The sequence below is a fragment of the Carcharhinus amblyrhynchos genome, chromosome 11 (assembly GCF_965287045.1).
Source record: "Carcharhinus amblyrhynchos chromosome 11, sCarAmb.v2.hapA, whole genome shotgun sequence".
Classification (NCBI taxonomy): domain Eukaryota; kingdom Metazoa; phylum Chordata; class Chondrichthyes; order Carcharhiniformes; family Carcharhinidae; genus Carcharhinus; species Carcharhinus amblyrhynchos.
Genome location: NC_137334.1, coordinates 44242961 through 44258493, shown reverse-complemented (window position 1 = coordinate 44258493; position 15533 = coordinate 44242961). Strand labels below are relative to the sequence as shown.

At 38.1% G+C, this 15533-nt stretch overlaps 1 protein-coding gene across 3 annotated transcripts in view; it reads right to left on the bottom strand.

Annotated features, from left to right (window-relative positions):
* Window positions 1-1096: 1096 nt before the first annotated feature.
* The window catches only part of chn1 (chimerin 1), a 243940-nt gene continuing 229503 nt past the window's right edge, over window positions 1097-15533 (bottom strand). For all 3 annotated transcript variants that reach the window (XM_080198952.1, XM_080198953.1, XM_080198954.1), the window contains 2 exons: window positions 8888-8993; window positions 1097-6099 (listed from right to left, as the gene is read on the bottom strand). In XM_080198952.1, the coding sequence (XP_080055078.1) occupies window positions 5928-6099; window positions 8888-8993 (278 nt within the window). In that variant the 3' untranslated portion in view covers window positions 1097-5927. The remainder of the gene's footprint in view (window positions 6100-8887; window positions 8994-15533) is intronic.

The following is a 15533-nucleotide window of genomic DNA, read 5'->3' as shown; positions in this document are numbered from 1 at the left end:
TTTAATAACTGGCAAAAGAACCAGTGACGATATTAGGACAATATTTATATTATAGCTGCAACCCTACTTTCTAATTCTCATATTTCCAAATCAAAAGTCAGCCTCCAAGATCTATACTGCCTCCCTCAATTTGGAGGTTAGGATGCTTCTGTCTGAGATGTGATGTACTCAAGAATTTAATGAAAGCTACTTCATAATCCACTCACTGTGATATGAAGTTTAATATAAGGCAAAGAATTTTGTCTGGTCAGTTTGCAACCTTTTCTTAGACAAGCTTTACTGAATTCAGTCCTGGAAAATATCATGCAAAACATTGGTTTAGTCTTAAACTTTTGATTTAAGATGTTTTTTGAATTCAAAGCTCCAGTACTGTAGCTAACACGTTAACTAAACTGGACTCCAATCTTGGTGATTAAACACGTACCACCACCTTCAGCATCAAGATTAAAATCAGGTCACAAATTGGTGTTTCCAAAGTGAATTACTACTTACTTCCCTTATTAAAATCACTACAGATTATCTAAAGCTATTTGCAATTCATACTGGGGTCTGAGTAACAAAATACAAATGCCCTCTACAAATGATTTCTGTATTAAACATTGAATAAAGTTTGATATATCTGACAATTCATGAGAAATCAAATTAATATTTAACATGGATATAGGGTTCAAGAGCCATTCGCAAAAACACGACACCTAGAAGTTTCCCTACAAGACGCTTACCACTCTGACTTTGAAATGTACCATTGTTCTTTCACTGGTGCTGGGTCAGAATTCTGGAACACCCTCCTTAACAGCACCATTGTGCTATAGCGTTCTATGTTCTATTGGAACTGCAGCAGTTCAAGAAGACAGTGCACCACCACTTTCTCATGGGCAATTAGGGATGGACAATCAATGTTGGCCTAGCTAGCAACACTCATATTCCATAAATAATTTTTTAAAAAAGCAGTAGATTGTTTATTTCATGTTGACAGACTTATAGAATTATATTAGTAACTCTGTTTCATTTGCAAAGTAATTTCCTGCTACTGTCTTTGAAAAATACAAATAAGACAACACAATATCAGATGAAAAGCAGGTCAATGCTTCCTCTATCAGCAGTAATCCAAATTTATTTTGGTAATCAAGCAGTTCACATTGACATTTTATAAATAAAACACATCACAGATAATAAAGTTGCAAGCAACTCTCAAAATGTTATATATATATCTATCCATTAATATATTAAAGATGGCACATCAGCACATGCAGACTTCACACTCCATATCTCTCACTATGTTACAGATGCAAAAGAATTTTAAATTACAGGGTGGTTCTCAGCTGCAAACTGAAATTGACGGGCATGTTTGGATTTTCAAAGTTCCTTAACCAATAACTAAATTGTATTTACTTACAATAATTAGACTTTTTAGTATTTGGGTAAATGTAGTTCCACTATAGTAGCAGACTGCTGTTCTGGGCATTATATGGTATGATAATCCCATTGTTATAAAATCTCATGCCATCTGATTTACCATGAGCAGCATCATGACAGAACCGCCAGAATTTTAAAAATAAGTTTTAACTGCTTCACATTTCAGACACCAAACTTTATTACATATACAAATTAATCTTTAAAAAGAAATAACAAGAAATTACTGAATACTTGGTGGTTTTTCTAACCTCAGTAGGAGCCACTGATTTGAAATCAGCTGGCAATCTACCCAGAAGATCATCCAACCGACCTTAGAAAGTAGCAAATGGGAGTGACTGCCTGATTTCTCAATTTACAGCAATTAGATCTTCTGATTTTAGGATTACCACCTTAACAGCAGTATTGTATGATACATTATAGAATACTCCTGTCTTCATAAATCAGGACATTGTCTGCCATGAGTGGACATGTATACACCTACATATAGAATATATATTCAATCTCATGAACTGTTTGGTTTCAGTATCATTCATAAAAAATAAAAAAAAACAGCAAAACAATCTTTAAAATTGTGTCAGGAAAAAAGCCAGTCATTTCCCTATGATTCCTGCCAGCCTTCCTCATGTGCTCTCAAACCAGAGAACGCAGCAGAGACTTACAAGCACCAGTCAATCTACAAATTGACTCCCTCCTCCTACAAGAATCACCCTCTAAATGATCTTCAGGTATGCCTTTTTAGACCATCTGCCACATGAGAGAATGTCTCTTCTTGGTCACGAAACTTCTAAGTTAAATACAGCTCTATGTTGATAAAAGGAAGCTTTTCTCAAAGCAATCCTTTCAGGCTAGTTAAAGGCAGTCTTATCAAGACATAAATATTCCTTTCATTTTTAGATAAAAAATTACCCATTACATGGTACAATACTTCTATTATAATTCAATGCAATTTCTGTCTTACTGTGAACAACATAAATAGCAGTTCAGCAGTCATGGGTATACATACACAAAAGTCATGTTTTTAAATGCTCTCTTTAAGTCATGATAGGGCTTGTTTTAAAAAGGAAAAGACAAAACCTGTTCCCAAATTTAAAGGAGTACCATTTTGGTTGACATAAGACTTTCTGGAAATTAGCTACCTTTGTCCTAGGCTAATCTGTACGAATGTTTTGAGGTTGGAACTAATAAGGGAGGTAGTGTATTCCAATTTTAAATTAGCATTCAAGTGCCACACAAGACTACAGAAATTTTGGGCTCATGGGGTAATGTATTAGCCAGGATTAAGGATTGGTTAACAGACAGAAAACACTGAGTCAGAATAAATGAATCCTTTTTGTTTGGCAGACTGTGACTTGTAGGGTACAGCAAGAATCACTGCTTGTAACTCAGCTATTTATAATCTACATCAATGACTTAGATGATGAGCCAAATGTAATTTACCCAAGTTGCTGATGATGCAAATTAGGAAAGTATGCTATGGAGAAGATGCAAAGAAATTGCAAAATGATTTAAACATGTCAGTGAATGGGCAAGAACATGGCAGATGGTACACAATGTGAAGAAATCTGAAATTATTTTTGTAGAAAAATTAGAAAAACATTATTTTTATTTGCTGAGGGAAATAAAGGTATTCAGCGGGATCAGTGTATTCATGTAAACAAATGTACAGCAAATATTAGGAAGGGTAAACATATACTCACATTTATTACAAAAAGATTAATGTATAAGAGAGAAGAAATCTTATTGCACTTGTTCTGGGTCTTGGTGAGATCCTACCTGGACTACTGTGTTCAATTCTGGTTCAAGAAAGACATACTTACCTTAACAGGAGTGCAACAAAGGTTCACTAGCATGATGCTTGGGAGGAGAAAAGTACCTTATGAGGGGAGATTGAATAAACTAGGCCCATATTCCCTAAGATTTAGGAGAGATGATCTAATGGAAACATATTATTCAGGAACTTGACAAAGTATATGCTGGGAAGATGCTTTCTCTGGCTGGGAAATTTTGAACCAGAGATCAGGGTCTCGGATAAGGAGTCGGCCGTTTCAAATTGAGATGAGAAGAAATTTCTTCACTCAAAGGGTTCTCAGCCTTTGGAATTTTCTGCACCGGAGAGATATAGATACTCAGTTGTTGAATATACTTAAGTAAGCTATCCACAGATTTTTGGATACCATGGGAATCATATGGGAAAGTGCAGCTGAGGTAGAAGATCAGCATGAACTTATATAGCACAGCAACATTGAGGGGCCAAGTGGCCTACTCCTGCTCCTATTTCTTTTGTTCTTATTTTACTTTAGAGTCATCTGTATTTCATGCAATTGTTTACGATCAGTAGTTGTATAAATAACATGCTTAGCCAGAAAACTTGCATGTAATTCTTGCTCAGTGACAATGGAGCTCTGGACATTTACATATCTTCTATTCAACTGTTTACAAATTCTAATTTATTTTAATACAGAAATTTGCAGAAGCAATGAAAATCTCCACTATAAAAACCAAAAAAACTAATAAGTCTTTAGAATTTCAACTTATTTAACTATCCACTTACTAGTACTAGAACTATTTTTTGGAGCTATATTGTAGCTGTGGTTCAATTTTCAGTTTTCTCTTGGAACATGTTTTTTTAAACTGTTACTATCTAAGTAACTGGCACAATATTCTGCTCCTTCAGAACTTCAAAAGCAACAAAGCATTTCACACACAATGACCTTCATTATAAATTGAACCTTGAACCATGTTCCTTGATCAATTTTATGGGCCATTTTGTAGAATGTTTATCATGTTTCTATTCCTCACAGCTTTAAGCTGATTGCTGACTGGGAGGACATCAAATTAATATACCCTCAAGTCCTTTGAAGATACAAATGAACAAAAGATGTTAAGAAGTGTCTCTCTCAAAACCACATTAAGTGCTCAGCAATTAACTGAATTCAAAGGTGTTTGTTCACTCAAGTACAACTGCCAATCAAACATATTTGATTAAAGTGGAATTTCAAATGAATACTTGTTCCCTGAGACCAAACTATCACGAGGTAAATAAATTATATTTTATACAAAAATTAGTAATGGCCCAGAATTGCAATTAATTACATTGGGTTAAGAACCTATTTTCTACTTAGTAAAAGTTAAAGCCCATTCTAATATTAATTATGTACCGAGATTCTATAGTATTGTTTTATTCAATGCTGCAGAGAATTTCTATGCCATTAAGACACAATTTCTGTAGCACAATCAAAGTGTTTTTTTTTCTCTATCGTAGCAAGTAATTAGCAATTGTACCATATTCCTTTATCTACTTACTCATATATACAGAGTGGATGTCGTCTTTCCTGTTTGAGTGATTGTTTAGGACTATTTATTATTAAAATAGTGCATTAATGACTGCAGAATAAAATAACCAAAGGAACTTCAGAGAGAAAATAGAAATTTAAAGTAAGGAAATATATTTCCATGAGGCTTATATAACCTTTAACTACCTATGCAAAATATTTTTAAAAATTGAATTTAACTTGAGAAATTATAAACAAATTTTTCAGGTCTTGAGCAATTCAGAATATAATGTTATGTATGTTCACTGACTCAGATGAGCTTTGTATTCAGAAGCTGATGTATTCCTCGAACTTGTCGATAAGTTCTTAAATAAATAAATTTTAACTCCTATGGGACCAGCTCTTCCAAAGTTCAGTCATTTCCCACTGCTTTCAACATCTATTGTAATTCAGTAACTTATCCTTACTTTGAAATTACAACAATTAAATAACTATCCAGTAATATCACCAAATTTTGCTATTTTCACTGAATATTTGAATATATAAAGTTTTACTTAAAAAAATAATTGTGGATGTAAATATTAATAAATTAATGTTTGCATGCCAAAGTAAGAAAGCAAAAGTTACATATGAGAAACCAGAGATAGTTTTGAAGAACCACCTGATGGTTTTGGTACTGATTATGCAGATTGTACAGAAATATTATACAAAACATTTTGTTTCAGATTGAAAGAGATCTATAAGCAAAATTTATACAACTCTGACGAACTATACCATAGTTCAAAAGGCAGAAATAAACACTGGCAAGGGTCACCAAATGCAATATTAATATTACATTATATTTGGATATCCTGTCTTATCAACTCATCCCCGGTCCAGAATTATAAACTACATTACGGGTGTAGTTACATAATTTAATAAACACCCACAATTTACCAACATGAGGCAAAAATTTACTACATATGATTAAAAAAACTGCAACATTTTCTGATTTCCAACAAACATCCCTGACAAAAACAAGGATCAAATCATGCAGTAGCTTTAGTTCATATTAAAGAACCCAAGTCCAGCCCCGATGTTTTAGTTCTCAAAATTGCATTACCATGTGTCTGAGTTGACCATACTATAAAAAAGTACAAAGATTACTGTCATTTCAACCTGCTCACTGAAACAACTACCTGGGTGAAATAATACAACTCATTCTTCTTATCACTGTTTAAAATTCTGCTCCCAACAGTTTCAAAATAAAATATCTTCATTTTGGATAAGCATCTCTACCAATAGTCTTTGATAACGTATGTCATTTAAGGCTGCCATGGGGTCCTGTTCTGGGGCTCGCATTAGAGTTGGTCCAAAAACAATTCCAAGATTCTCTGCATTCATCAGGTTGTCCTTCTCGTGGAGAGTAACTCTGTGGAAAAACAACCATCCGTTTTAGTAAACTACTGAATTGTAATATTTATGACATTACAACTCAAATAATATTTGAGCATTAATACTCTTTGGTACTTTTGTCATTAAATTCTACTATTAATTTTGACCAGCTTTCCAAAGATACTCAAAATCAGACCAATTGCTATAGTTGCTGCACCTTTACAAACAAGAATAAATTGTGTAGAACTCTGCATGGAAGTACTTTTCTTTCTTTAGAATGTTCCCTTTAAAAAGTTATCTAATTGTATTATTTAAATATAATCATTTCCATCTAAAACATCAATCGAGTATTTCCCATCTTTTGTTTTAAATGTCTAGTTCTCAATTAAAATAGACCAGAAAACATAAGAACAAAATAACAAACAAGAAAAGGTCACTTAGTCCACTATATATGCTACATTCAACAAATTTTGCAAAATATATGATGTCATGGACTTGTAAGACCATAAGACAGGAGCAGAATTAGGCCACTCACCTCATCAAGTCTGCTCCGTCATTCAATCATGGCTGATATTTTTCTCATTCCCATTTCCTGCATTTTCCTCAACCCCTGATCCCCTTACTAATCAAGAACCTATCTATCTCTGTCTTAAAGACACTCAATGACGTGGCCTCCAAAGCCTTCTACAGCAAAGAGTTCCACAGATTCACCATTCTCTGGCTGAAGAAATTCCTCCTCATCTCTGTTTTAATGGATCGTTCCTTTAGACTGAGGTTGTGCCCTCTGATTCTAGTTTTTCCTATTAGTGGAAACATCTCTCCACGTCCACTCTATCCAGACATCGCTGTATCCTGTAGGTTTCAATTAGATGCCCCCTCATCCTTCTAAACTCAAATATATCATCAGATATATTGCCAGAAGTTTCTAGCTCTTCATGCTAGTGGGATCTTCTTCTCCTGTCAATGGCACACCACCACTGGACACAATGTGCAGGTTTCCAGGTACTGTGGGGTGGTGCCAAAGGAAAATCCCAATGACAATGGCAGGGCCAGAAGATCCCGTCACCAGCCAACAACACTGTTTCCACCGCAAGAAAGATGAGAGACCAGAGAATCCTACCCATTGACTCCCGTTACCTAACTAACAAATGAACCTGCCATAGAAGAAAGTTCAGGGAAACATATTCCTGAACATGTAAGGTAATGTAATAAAACTTGGCAGAATCTAACATTCTAATCACTGTTTTCCAATAAGTGGAATATCCTGGAACACAAAGATAACTGTGGCTACTCTTTAACACAAACTGTAGTCTTAAATCCTTCTCCACCTATGGACTTAATTCTCACTAAGATTGAGACCATTTGTTCAGTTGTCTTTTACCATTTCTCTCCATTATCCTAGCCCATCAGATCAAACTTTTCCTAAGGTACCTTGGCCAGCTCTCAACTTACATCTTTCTCTAGTTTCTCTCCTACCTCCCATCATGCCCCCTTCTGAGTTCAACACCAAAGCCACTTCCTACTCCCTTGATTTACACGAAACTGCTGACACCCCAAGATATCTAATTATCTGATGTCAACAGTTCATTCTGTCAAGGACTCCATGCTTCTTTTTCAAATCTTCTTGAATTATCCCCCGCTCCAAAAAAAATCCACCTTTGACCACTCCTATCATGGTAAAACAACTGCACTATCTTAAATCGCCTTTTCCTCTCTAAAGTCTTACAATGTTTTATCACTCTGAAATCTGTGTCTATCTTGCCCAGAACTCACTAAATTCCTCCAATCTGGTTTCTGTCTCTTTTTGAGCAATTGCAAAGATTCTTATAGAAGTAGTAAATGACATTCTAAGTGATGGGTTTTCATGGTAAACAATCACTTTCATCCTTGACCTGTCTGCAAGCTTTGATACGATTAGCCAAACTATCCTCCTCCAAATCTCTCCTCTATTGTCTAGCTGGGTGGGACTACAGCTTCCTACTTCCATTCTTATCTATCCAGTTATAGGCAGAGAATCATCTATAATGATTTCTGTTGCCATTGCTGCATTGTTAACTCTGATGTCCCCAAGGATTTAAAGTAAAGTTTATTTACTAATCACAAGTAGGCTTAAATTAACACTGCAATGAAGTTACTGTGAAAATCCCTAGTCATCACACTCCGGCACCTTTCAGGTACACTGAGGGAGAATTTAGCATAGCCAGTGCACCTAACCAGCATGTCTTTCGGACTGTGGGAGGAAACCGATAGAGAACGTGCAGACTCCACACAATCAGTGACCCAAGCCAGGAATCAAACCCACATCCCCTGGCACTGTGTGGCAGCAGTGCTAACTACTGTGCTGTCATGCCACCCATTTATCCTTAGTTCCTTTCTCATCTACACGCTGCCCTTGATGACATAATCCAAAAATGTCATGTTCCACATCTACAGTAAATACACCTCAATACCAACTCTCTCAATCTCTCCACTGTCTTTAATTTGTCATTTGGTTGATCACTATTCTTAACTGAACTGTTTATAGGTTAAAGAGAAACTGTTTTGACTTCAGTTGGTTCCTTGTGATTTTCATTTATCCATTTTCTGTTAGAATAATCAAAAGGATTTTCAGTTTTCCCTTTCTAGGAATACCATGATTTTTTGTGAGAGGTGCAAGAGAACAAAAGCATAGGCATGTAAAATAAAAAAAAGTTATGTTCGATATTCTGTAAATTGACATATTTCTAAGAAAAAATGAAAAATAATATTTACATCAATAGATTAAAATATTAGTTAACTTCATAGTACTCGCTTAGGAATGATTAATATGAGTGGTTATGATATACCTTTTTAAATGAGCCATAAGGTACTTCAAGGTTTCACAGTGTGCAGGTGGCAACATTTTCAATGCTTCATGAACTGATTCCAATCTCTCATCAGGTTCTGGAATCTCTGGAATAGAAACAAAAGAATATCAAAAATCCAGGATGAGAAATTGGGTTCATTAATGTTTTCTGGATGCCAGGAGTATCCTTAGAGCGCCAGGATGACATCCGAACATGTGCCAGAAAAATCATAATAGGCCCTATTTTGCTGAGAACACTAGAGCCTACAAAGTAATTGTTGACTGAATGCATACAGACAAAACAGGCAGATCATGACATCATTCCGTATGTAACACTGATTTGACACCATCTACCATTCGGAGCTTAGCATTCCAGTTAACATCCTTTCTTACCCTCATACAGCTGAACAGGATATTATACGATTATGTGCCAGGTTTGTCAGGTAGTACCAAACTTCCTAATAAGCCAAAGGTTTTAGGCCCCATGACACTTAATAAAGTTGCCACCTTTCTATTGTTTTCAACTCCATTTGCAAGGACAAAAAAACCTCATCGTCTGACCTCGTCCATGGCTAGGACACTCTGGTGCTGCTGCAGTGAATAGAGTTTTGGCTGAATGCCAACTGCTTTAAGACTGTCATCATTTTTTTCACTCAGTAGTCTGCAACTTCTGTGAGTTTCTGTGTTTTTCCCATGTTTTTTCTTTGGAGGCCTGCGATTATGGCTGCATTTTTGCAACTTTTGAGACTTCTCACTTACCCAATCAACTGCAGGCTTTGTTCTGTTTTTGCTGTTTGCAGCCCGTCAGTTTCTTTGTTGTATTTTTTTGGACTTTTTCAGGATCCTTTTTTCAATTTAAAGCTGTTTCATGTGCCAACAGATTCTTTTTCAGACTCCTTGCAGATGTCAAAGAAAGTTACCCAGAGGTAGAAATAATCTATAGTTCCTAAGCAGTAATTCCCACAGTGGGGCTCAGTATAAGCCAGGAAATCTATACTGGGAGCTTGCAGGAAAGGTATGCCAATATTCATGGGTAATTTTAATATGCACATAGATTGAGAGAATCAAATTGACAAGGGTAGCTTGGACGCAGAGTTCATTGAATGTATTATAGATTGTTTCCTGAAACAGTATGTTGTGGCACCAACCATGGAGCAGGCTACTCTGGATTTGGTATTGTGTAATGAGAAAGGATTAATTGATGACCTCATAGTTAAGGATTTTCTCAGGAGTAGTGACCATAATATGATAGAATTCAAAATTCAGTTTGGGGGTGAGAAAGTGCAGTCCCACATTAGCGTTCTGGAATTAAACAAAGGAAATGTCATAGTCATGAAGACAGATTTGGCTCGGGTAGAGTGGGCAGGAAGGCTAAAAGGTTGGGCAGCGGATGAGCAGTGACAGTTGTTTAAGGGGCTACTCAAAATAGTCCTCAAAACTAAAATATATCCGTGAGGGCAAAAGATTGTAAGGTGGAGTAAAAAAAAATCCATGGCTAAACAAGGAGGTCGAGGAAGTATAAAGACAAAAATTAAGGTATACCATATTGCAAAGGCCAGTGGCAAGCTGGAAGATTGGGAAAAAAGGTGGCACAGTAGCACAGTGGTTAGCAGTGCTGCTTCACAGCTCCAGGGACCTGGGTTCGATTCCCGGCTTGGGTCACTGTCTGTGGAGTTTGCACATTCTCCTCTGTCTGTGTGGGTTTCCTCCGGGTGCTCCGGTTTCCTCCTACAGTCCGAAGATGTGCGGGTTAGGTTGATTGGCCATGCTAAAATTGCCCTTAGTGTCCTGAGATGCGTAGGTTAGAGGGATTAGTGGGTAAATATGTAGGGATGTGAGGGTAAGGCCTGGGTGGGATTGTGATCAGTGCAGACTCAATGGGTCAAATGGCCTCTTTCTGTACTGTAGGGTTTCTATGATTCTATGAAATTTTCAAACATAAACAAAGGGATACTAAAAAATGAATAAAAAGAGCTAAGGTAAATTATGAAAGAAAACAAGCACAAAATATCAAGAAGAATAGCAAAAGCTTTTATAGATATATATAAAAGGGAAGAGAGTTGCGAGGGTGAATGTTGGTCCCTTGGAAGATGAAACCAGAGAGTTAATAGTGGGGAAGACTGAAATGGCAGAGATGCCAAATTAATATTTTGCCTCAGTTTTCACGATGGAGGAAACTAGCACCATCCCTTTTGGGCAAGTCAGAGGTAATAGAAAAGGTGAAACTTAGAACAGTCAACATCGATTGGGAAAAGATACTCAGCAAACTATTGGGATTGAGGGCAGATAAGGCCTACATCATAGGGTATTAAAGGAAGTGGTGGAGGAGATAATGGGTCCATTGGTTGTAATATTCCACTGGACACAGGAAAGATTCCAATGCATTGGAAAAACGCTAATATAAAGCCCTTATTCAAAGAGGGAGGGAGGCAAAATGTGGGAAATTACAGATCAGTTAGTTTAACATCTATTGTTGGGAAAGTGTTAGGGTCAATTATCAAGAAAGCAATATCAGGACACGTGGAAAGTCAAAACACTATCTATCAAAGTCAAGATGGTTTTATGAAGGGCAAATCATGATTGACTAATTTGCTAGAGCTCTTTGAGGATGTAACAAACAAAGTGGATAATGGGGATCCTGTAAATGTAGTATATCTGGATTTCTGGAAGGTGTTTGATAAGGTGCCGCGTAAAAGGTTATTCACAAGGTTAGATCACATGGGAATAGGGGGTAATTTATTAGCTTGGATAGGTGACTGGCTGATGGACACAGAGTCGAGATAAATGTTTTTCTTCTGGTTGGCAAAAAATGACTAGTGGAGTGCCACGCCGATCGGTCCTTGGGCCCCACCTACTTACAATCTATATTAATGACTTGGATACAGGGATAGAAGGCTCTACAGCCAAATTTGCAGATGACACAAAAATAGGCGGATTAGTAAGTTGCAATGAGGAAATAAGAATCTTACAAATGGATTTGGATAGGTTAGGAAAGTGGGCCAAAATGTGGCAGATGGAGTTTAACATGGATAAGTGTGAGGTCATGCATTCTGGTGGAAAAAATGGGGAGGCACCTCGTTCATGAGTCACAGAAAACTAGCACACAGATACAGCAGATAATAGAGGAAGCAAATGGAATGTTAGCATTTACAGCTAAATGAATAGAATATAAAGATAAGGAAGTATTTTTGCAACTAGGCAACATTGGCATTGGTGAGGCTTCACTTGGAGCATTGTGCACAGTTTTGGTCCCGTTATTTGAGGAACGATGTAGTGGCATTGGAGGCGGTTCAGAGGAGGTTCACTAGATTGATTCGAGAGATGAGGGGTTTGTTGTATGAGGAGAGATTGAACAGTTTAGGCAGTACTCTCTGGAATTTAGAATGACAGGAGATCCAATTGAGTATACGAGATGGTAAAAGATAAGAATAAAGTAGACGTGGAGCGGATGTTTCCCCTTGTGGGGCGTTCCAGGACGAGGTAATAATCTTAGGATAAGGGGTAGCAAATTTAAAACAGAGTTGAGAAGAAACTACTTCTTCCAAAGGGTTGTGAATCAGTGGAATTCGCTACCTCAAAGTGTGGTGGATGTTGGGACAGTGAATAAATTTAAGGAGGAGTTAGACAGATTTTTAATGGGTTGTAGGATTAAGGGGAGAAGGCAGAAAAATGGGAATGAGGAACATACCAGCCATATTCGAATAGCCTAATTCTGCTCCTATATCTTATGAACTTAGGAACACTGAAATCTAGTTATCTCTGTGGTGTGGACCTCACCTTTGCTGAGGTCAGAGTGAATGCACCAAGTCAAGGGGATCTTCCAGGCATCCAGCAACAGCGATGTGATCAAGTAGGGTAAGCAGCCAATCACACTGACAGATGCAGGCCAGGGAATAATGGGCACGGATTAATCTTTATTTGGAATAAAATTCTACAGATCAAAATAAATGATTGGACATACATATGGGGTTAAAGTAGAAACTGAAGTATCAAACAGACTTTTAAGTAATATATTATTTCAAAAATACGATTGCCCTACATCACAATGGTGAAATTTGACGTTACACAAACATAAAATTAGTTTTCCAAATCACAGAGAATTTCAAAAATAATTATGAAGTAGTACACTGTTAAAAATCCATTTACAGCTCATCAACAAAGCTTAACTTTTTCAAGGGTTTTTACAGCAAAACTAAGGGTAAAACAGCAACTTCTGGATTTCTGTGTTAACTGGCAATGTGGATTCCAGATGTTTGTCGGTTTTAGAGGAGTAATGATTGTGAAGGTTGACAGTTTTGATGTCATTAGTACCACAAAATCTGGTTCCTTGCGGAATATGAAAACAACCGAGGACTGTTTTGAAACAGTGTTGTGGAGAGTGGGTTTGGCGGTGCACTTCCTGCTCAGTGGCATGGCAGGAAATTGTATCTGATTTTGCACTCAGAATCTCATTAATTATGCGTATGCAAGTATCTCTCTGAATTACTTTGTGAGTGGGGAATTGATTTGTCTGCCCCAATGTTCCTAATGGGGTCGAAGGTCTGGGCACCATATTTAATTGCCCCCGAGCCCAGCTGTGTTTTTGGAGACCTATAGAGATATTTGTGTAGCAGAAGACTGGCCTGAGGTTTAGTCACGACTGCCTAGATATGGAGTACACCAGATGTGCTTTACCCAAAGCACACCAGTCTCACTTCTCCGATTTGGGAGGCAACAGCAAGTCTGGTCAATGTGGCTGACAACCACCCCTGTAATGTCTTCCAGTGCAGGAAGAGGATGAATGACCTCAGCCACTCTGCCAGGCAAGACAACCTTCAGTTCACTCCATTATGCAGTCAAAGGGATACAATCTTCAGGGCTTGCACATACTATAAGTGGAGCACACATATTAACACTGTCTCATGGATGCTTACACGTCACCATCACATCTATCATGCTACATAATCTCTATCTGCAGCCATTTCTGGAGAGGGCTCACCTCACACAGATGACTGTAAGTTTCTCAACCCCTGTTGCATTTCCTCTCATCATGTTCCTTTTTACTTCATGCAGTCCCAGTTCCCCACAATGAAGAGCTGTCCAAATTTGAGGAGGATGCTGCCAAGTGGCTGGGGTGGGCAGGGATCTCTCCTGTTGGGACGGTGAAATCACCTCTTGACATTCACAGTGAGGGACAGGTAATCTTGTATTCTACCTGCTCATGAACTCCTTCTGGGATACCCTTTCTGAAGTGTATTGCAGAGCCTCAGCTGAGCGGTCAAAACATCACAAGCCTAACTTTAATATGCCAATGGTTTGCTCGATTATGGATTGTGTGGAACAATGTGCTTCGTTGTACCTCTGCCCAAGACTGAGGACAATCTAGGGGTGTCATGAGCCATCGTTTGAGCAGGTACTCCTTATCTCCAAGCATCTAGCTTTGTAATTGCTGAGGTTCCTTGAATCTGAGGTATCTGAGAGTGACTCAGGATGTATGAATCATGGGAACTGTAGCCTGATGGGTATTCATAAAGGCACTAACAAAGTGAAGATGCCAGCAAAGACTGATGGTTAAAAGGTCTAACCCTGTATCAGTCTAGGGACTGTGGAAGCAACAAAGAACAAGATGTGCAGCCATGAAACAACCATGGGAGTTGACTGGACAGCAGGTATTGCTATGCCTTGAACAGACAGTGATTGAACACCGAGCCCTGAGAAAATTACGTGTTCCTCAGAAAATTATGACCCCTGACAGAAACACAATTCTTCAGCATTTGTTATCAAAAAAAGTGTGATTGGGTCGGGCTTGTTCTGAGAGTACATGACTGGAAGAATGATCAGTGCCATCTGCATAAGAAGGAGAAAATCAGAGACATCAGCAGCAGTAACCAGAGATCAACCACTACAGAAGAAGCTGTTGTGATTTCTGTCTGCATCTTTAAATTGGCTTTACAAGATGATGGTGCTCAGGTATCACTTCAAGACCAGCTTTGATACGCTCTCCGTGCTTGTCACTATACCTCCAATCTTCCTGGAATCCCATGGTGTTCAGGTAAAGATGCCTCCCATTATTTTCCAGGCCTCCCCAAAGATCCTAGACGCAAGTGTCATTGCTGTGGATATTCCAATCCTCCCACCTGAATCCATAACTGTTGACGTCCCAATGTCCACCATGAACCTCATCCCACCCCATGTTGAGACTTCATACACGGTCACATAGAAGGGTCACCTCTCCCCCAGGAAAGTTTCACATACCTGCTCCCCGCCTTACCTATTCCCCCTTTACAGTTTTCAGATGCTTCCCCTCACTTTGACTACCCCTTCTGGAACTCATTACAAGGCAAAACCACATCGAGGCCAGCGACATTAATATAGAAACACAGAAAATAGGAGCAGGAGTCAATCTCTCGGCCCTTTGAGGCTGCTGTGTCATTCATTATGATCATGGCTGATCATCCAACTCAGTATCCTGATCCCACTTTTCCTCCCCATATCCTTTGATTCCTTTAGCCCTAAGAGCTATATGGAACTCCTCCTTGAAAACAAATAATGTTTTAGTCTCATTTGCTTTCTGTGGTAGAGAATTCCATAGGCTCACCACTCTCTGGGTGAAGAAATTTCTCCTCATCTCTGTCCTAAGTAGTTTACATTGCATCCTCAGACTGTGA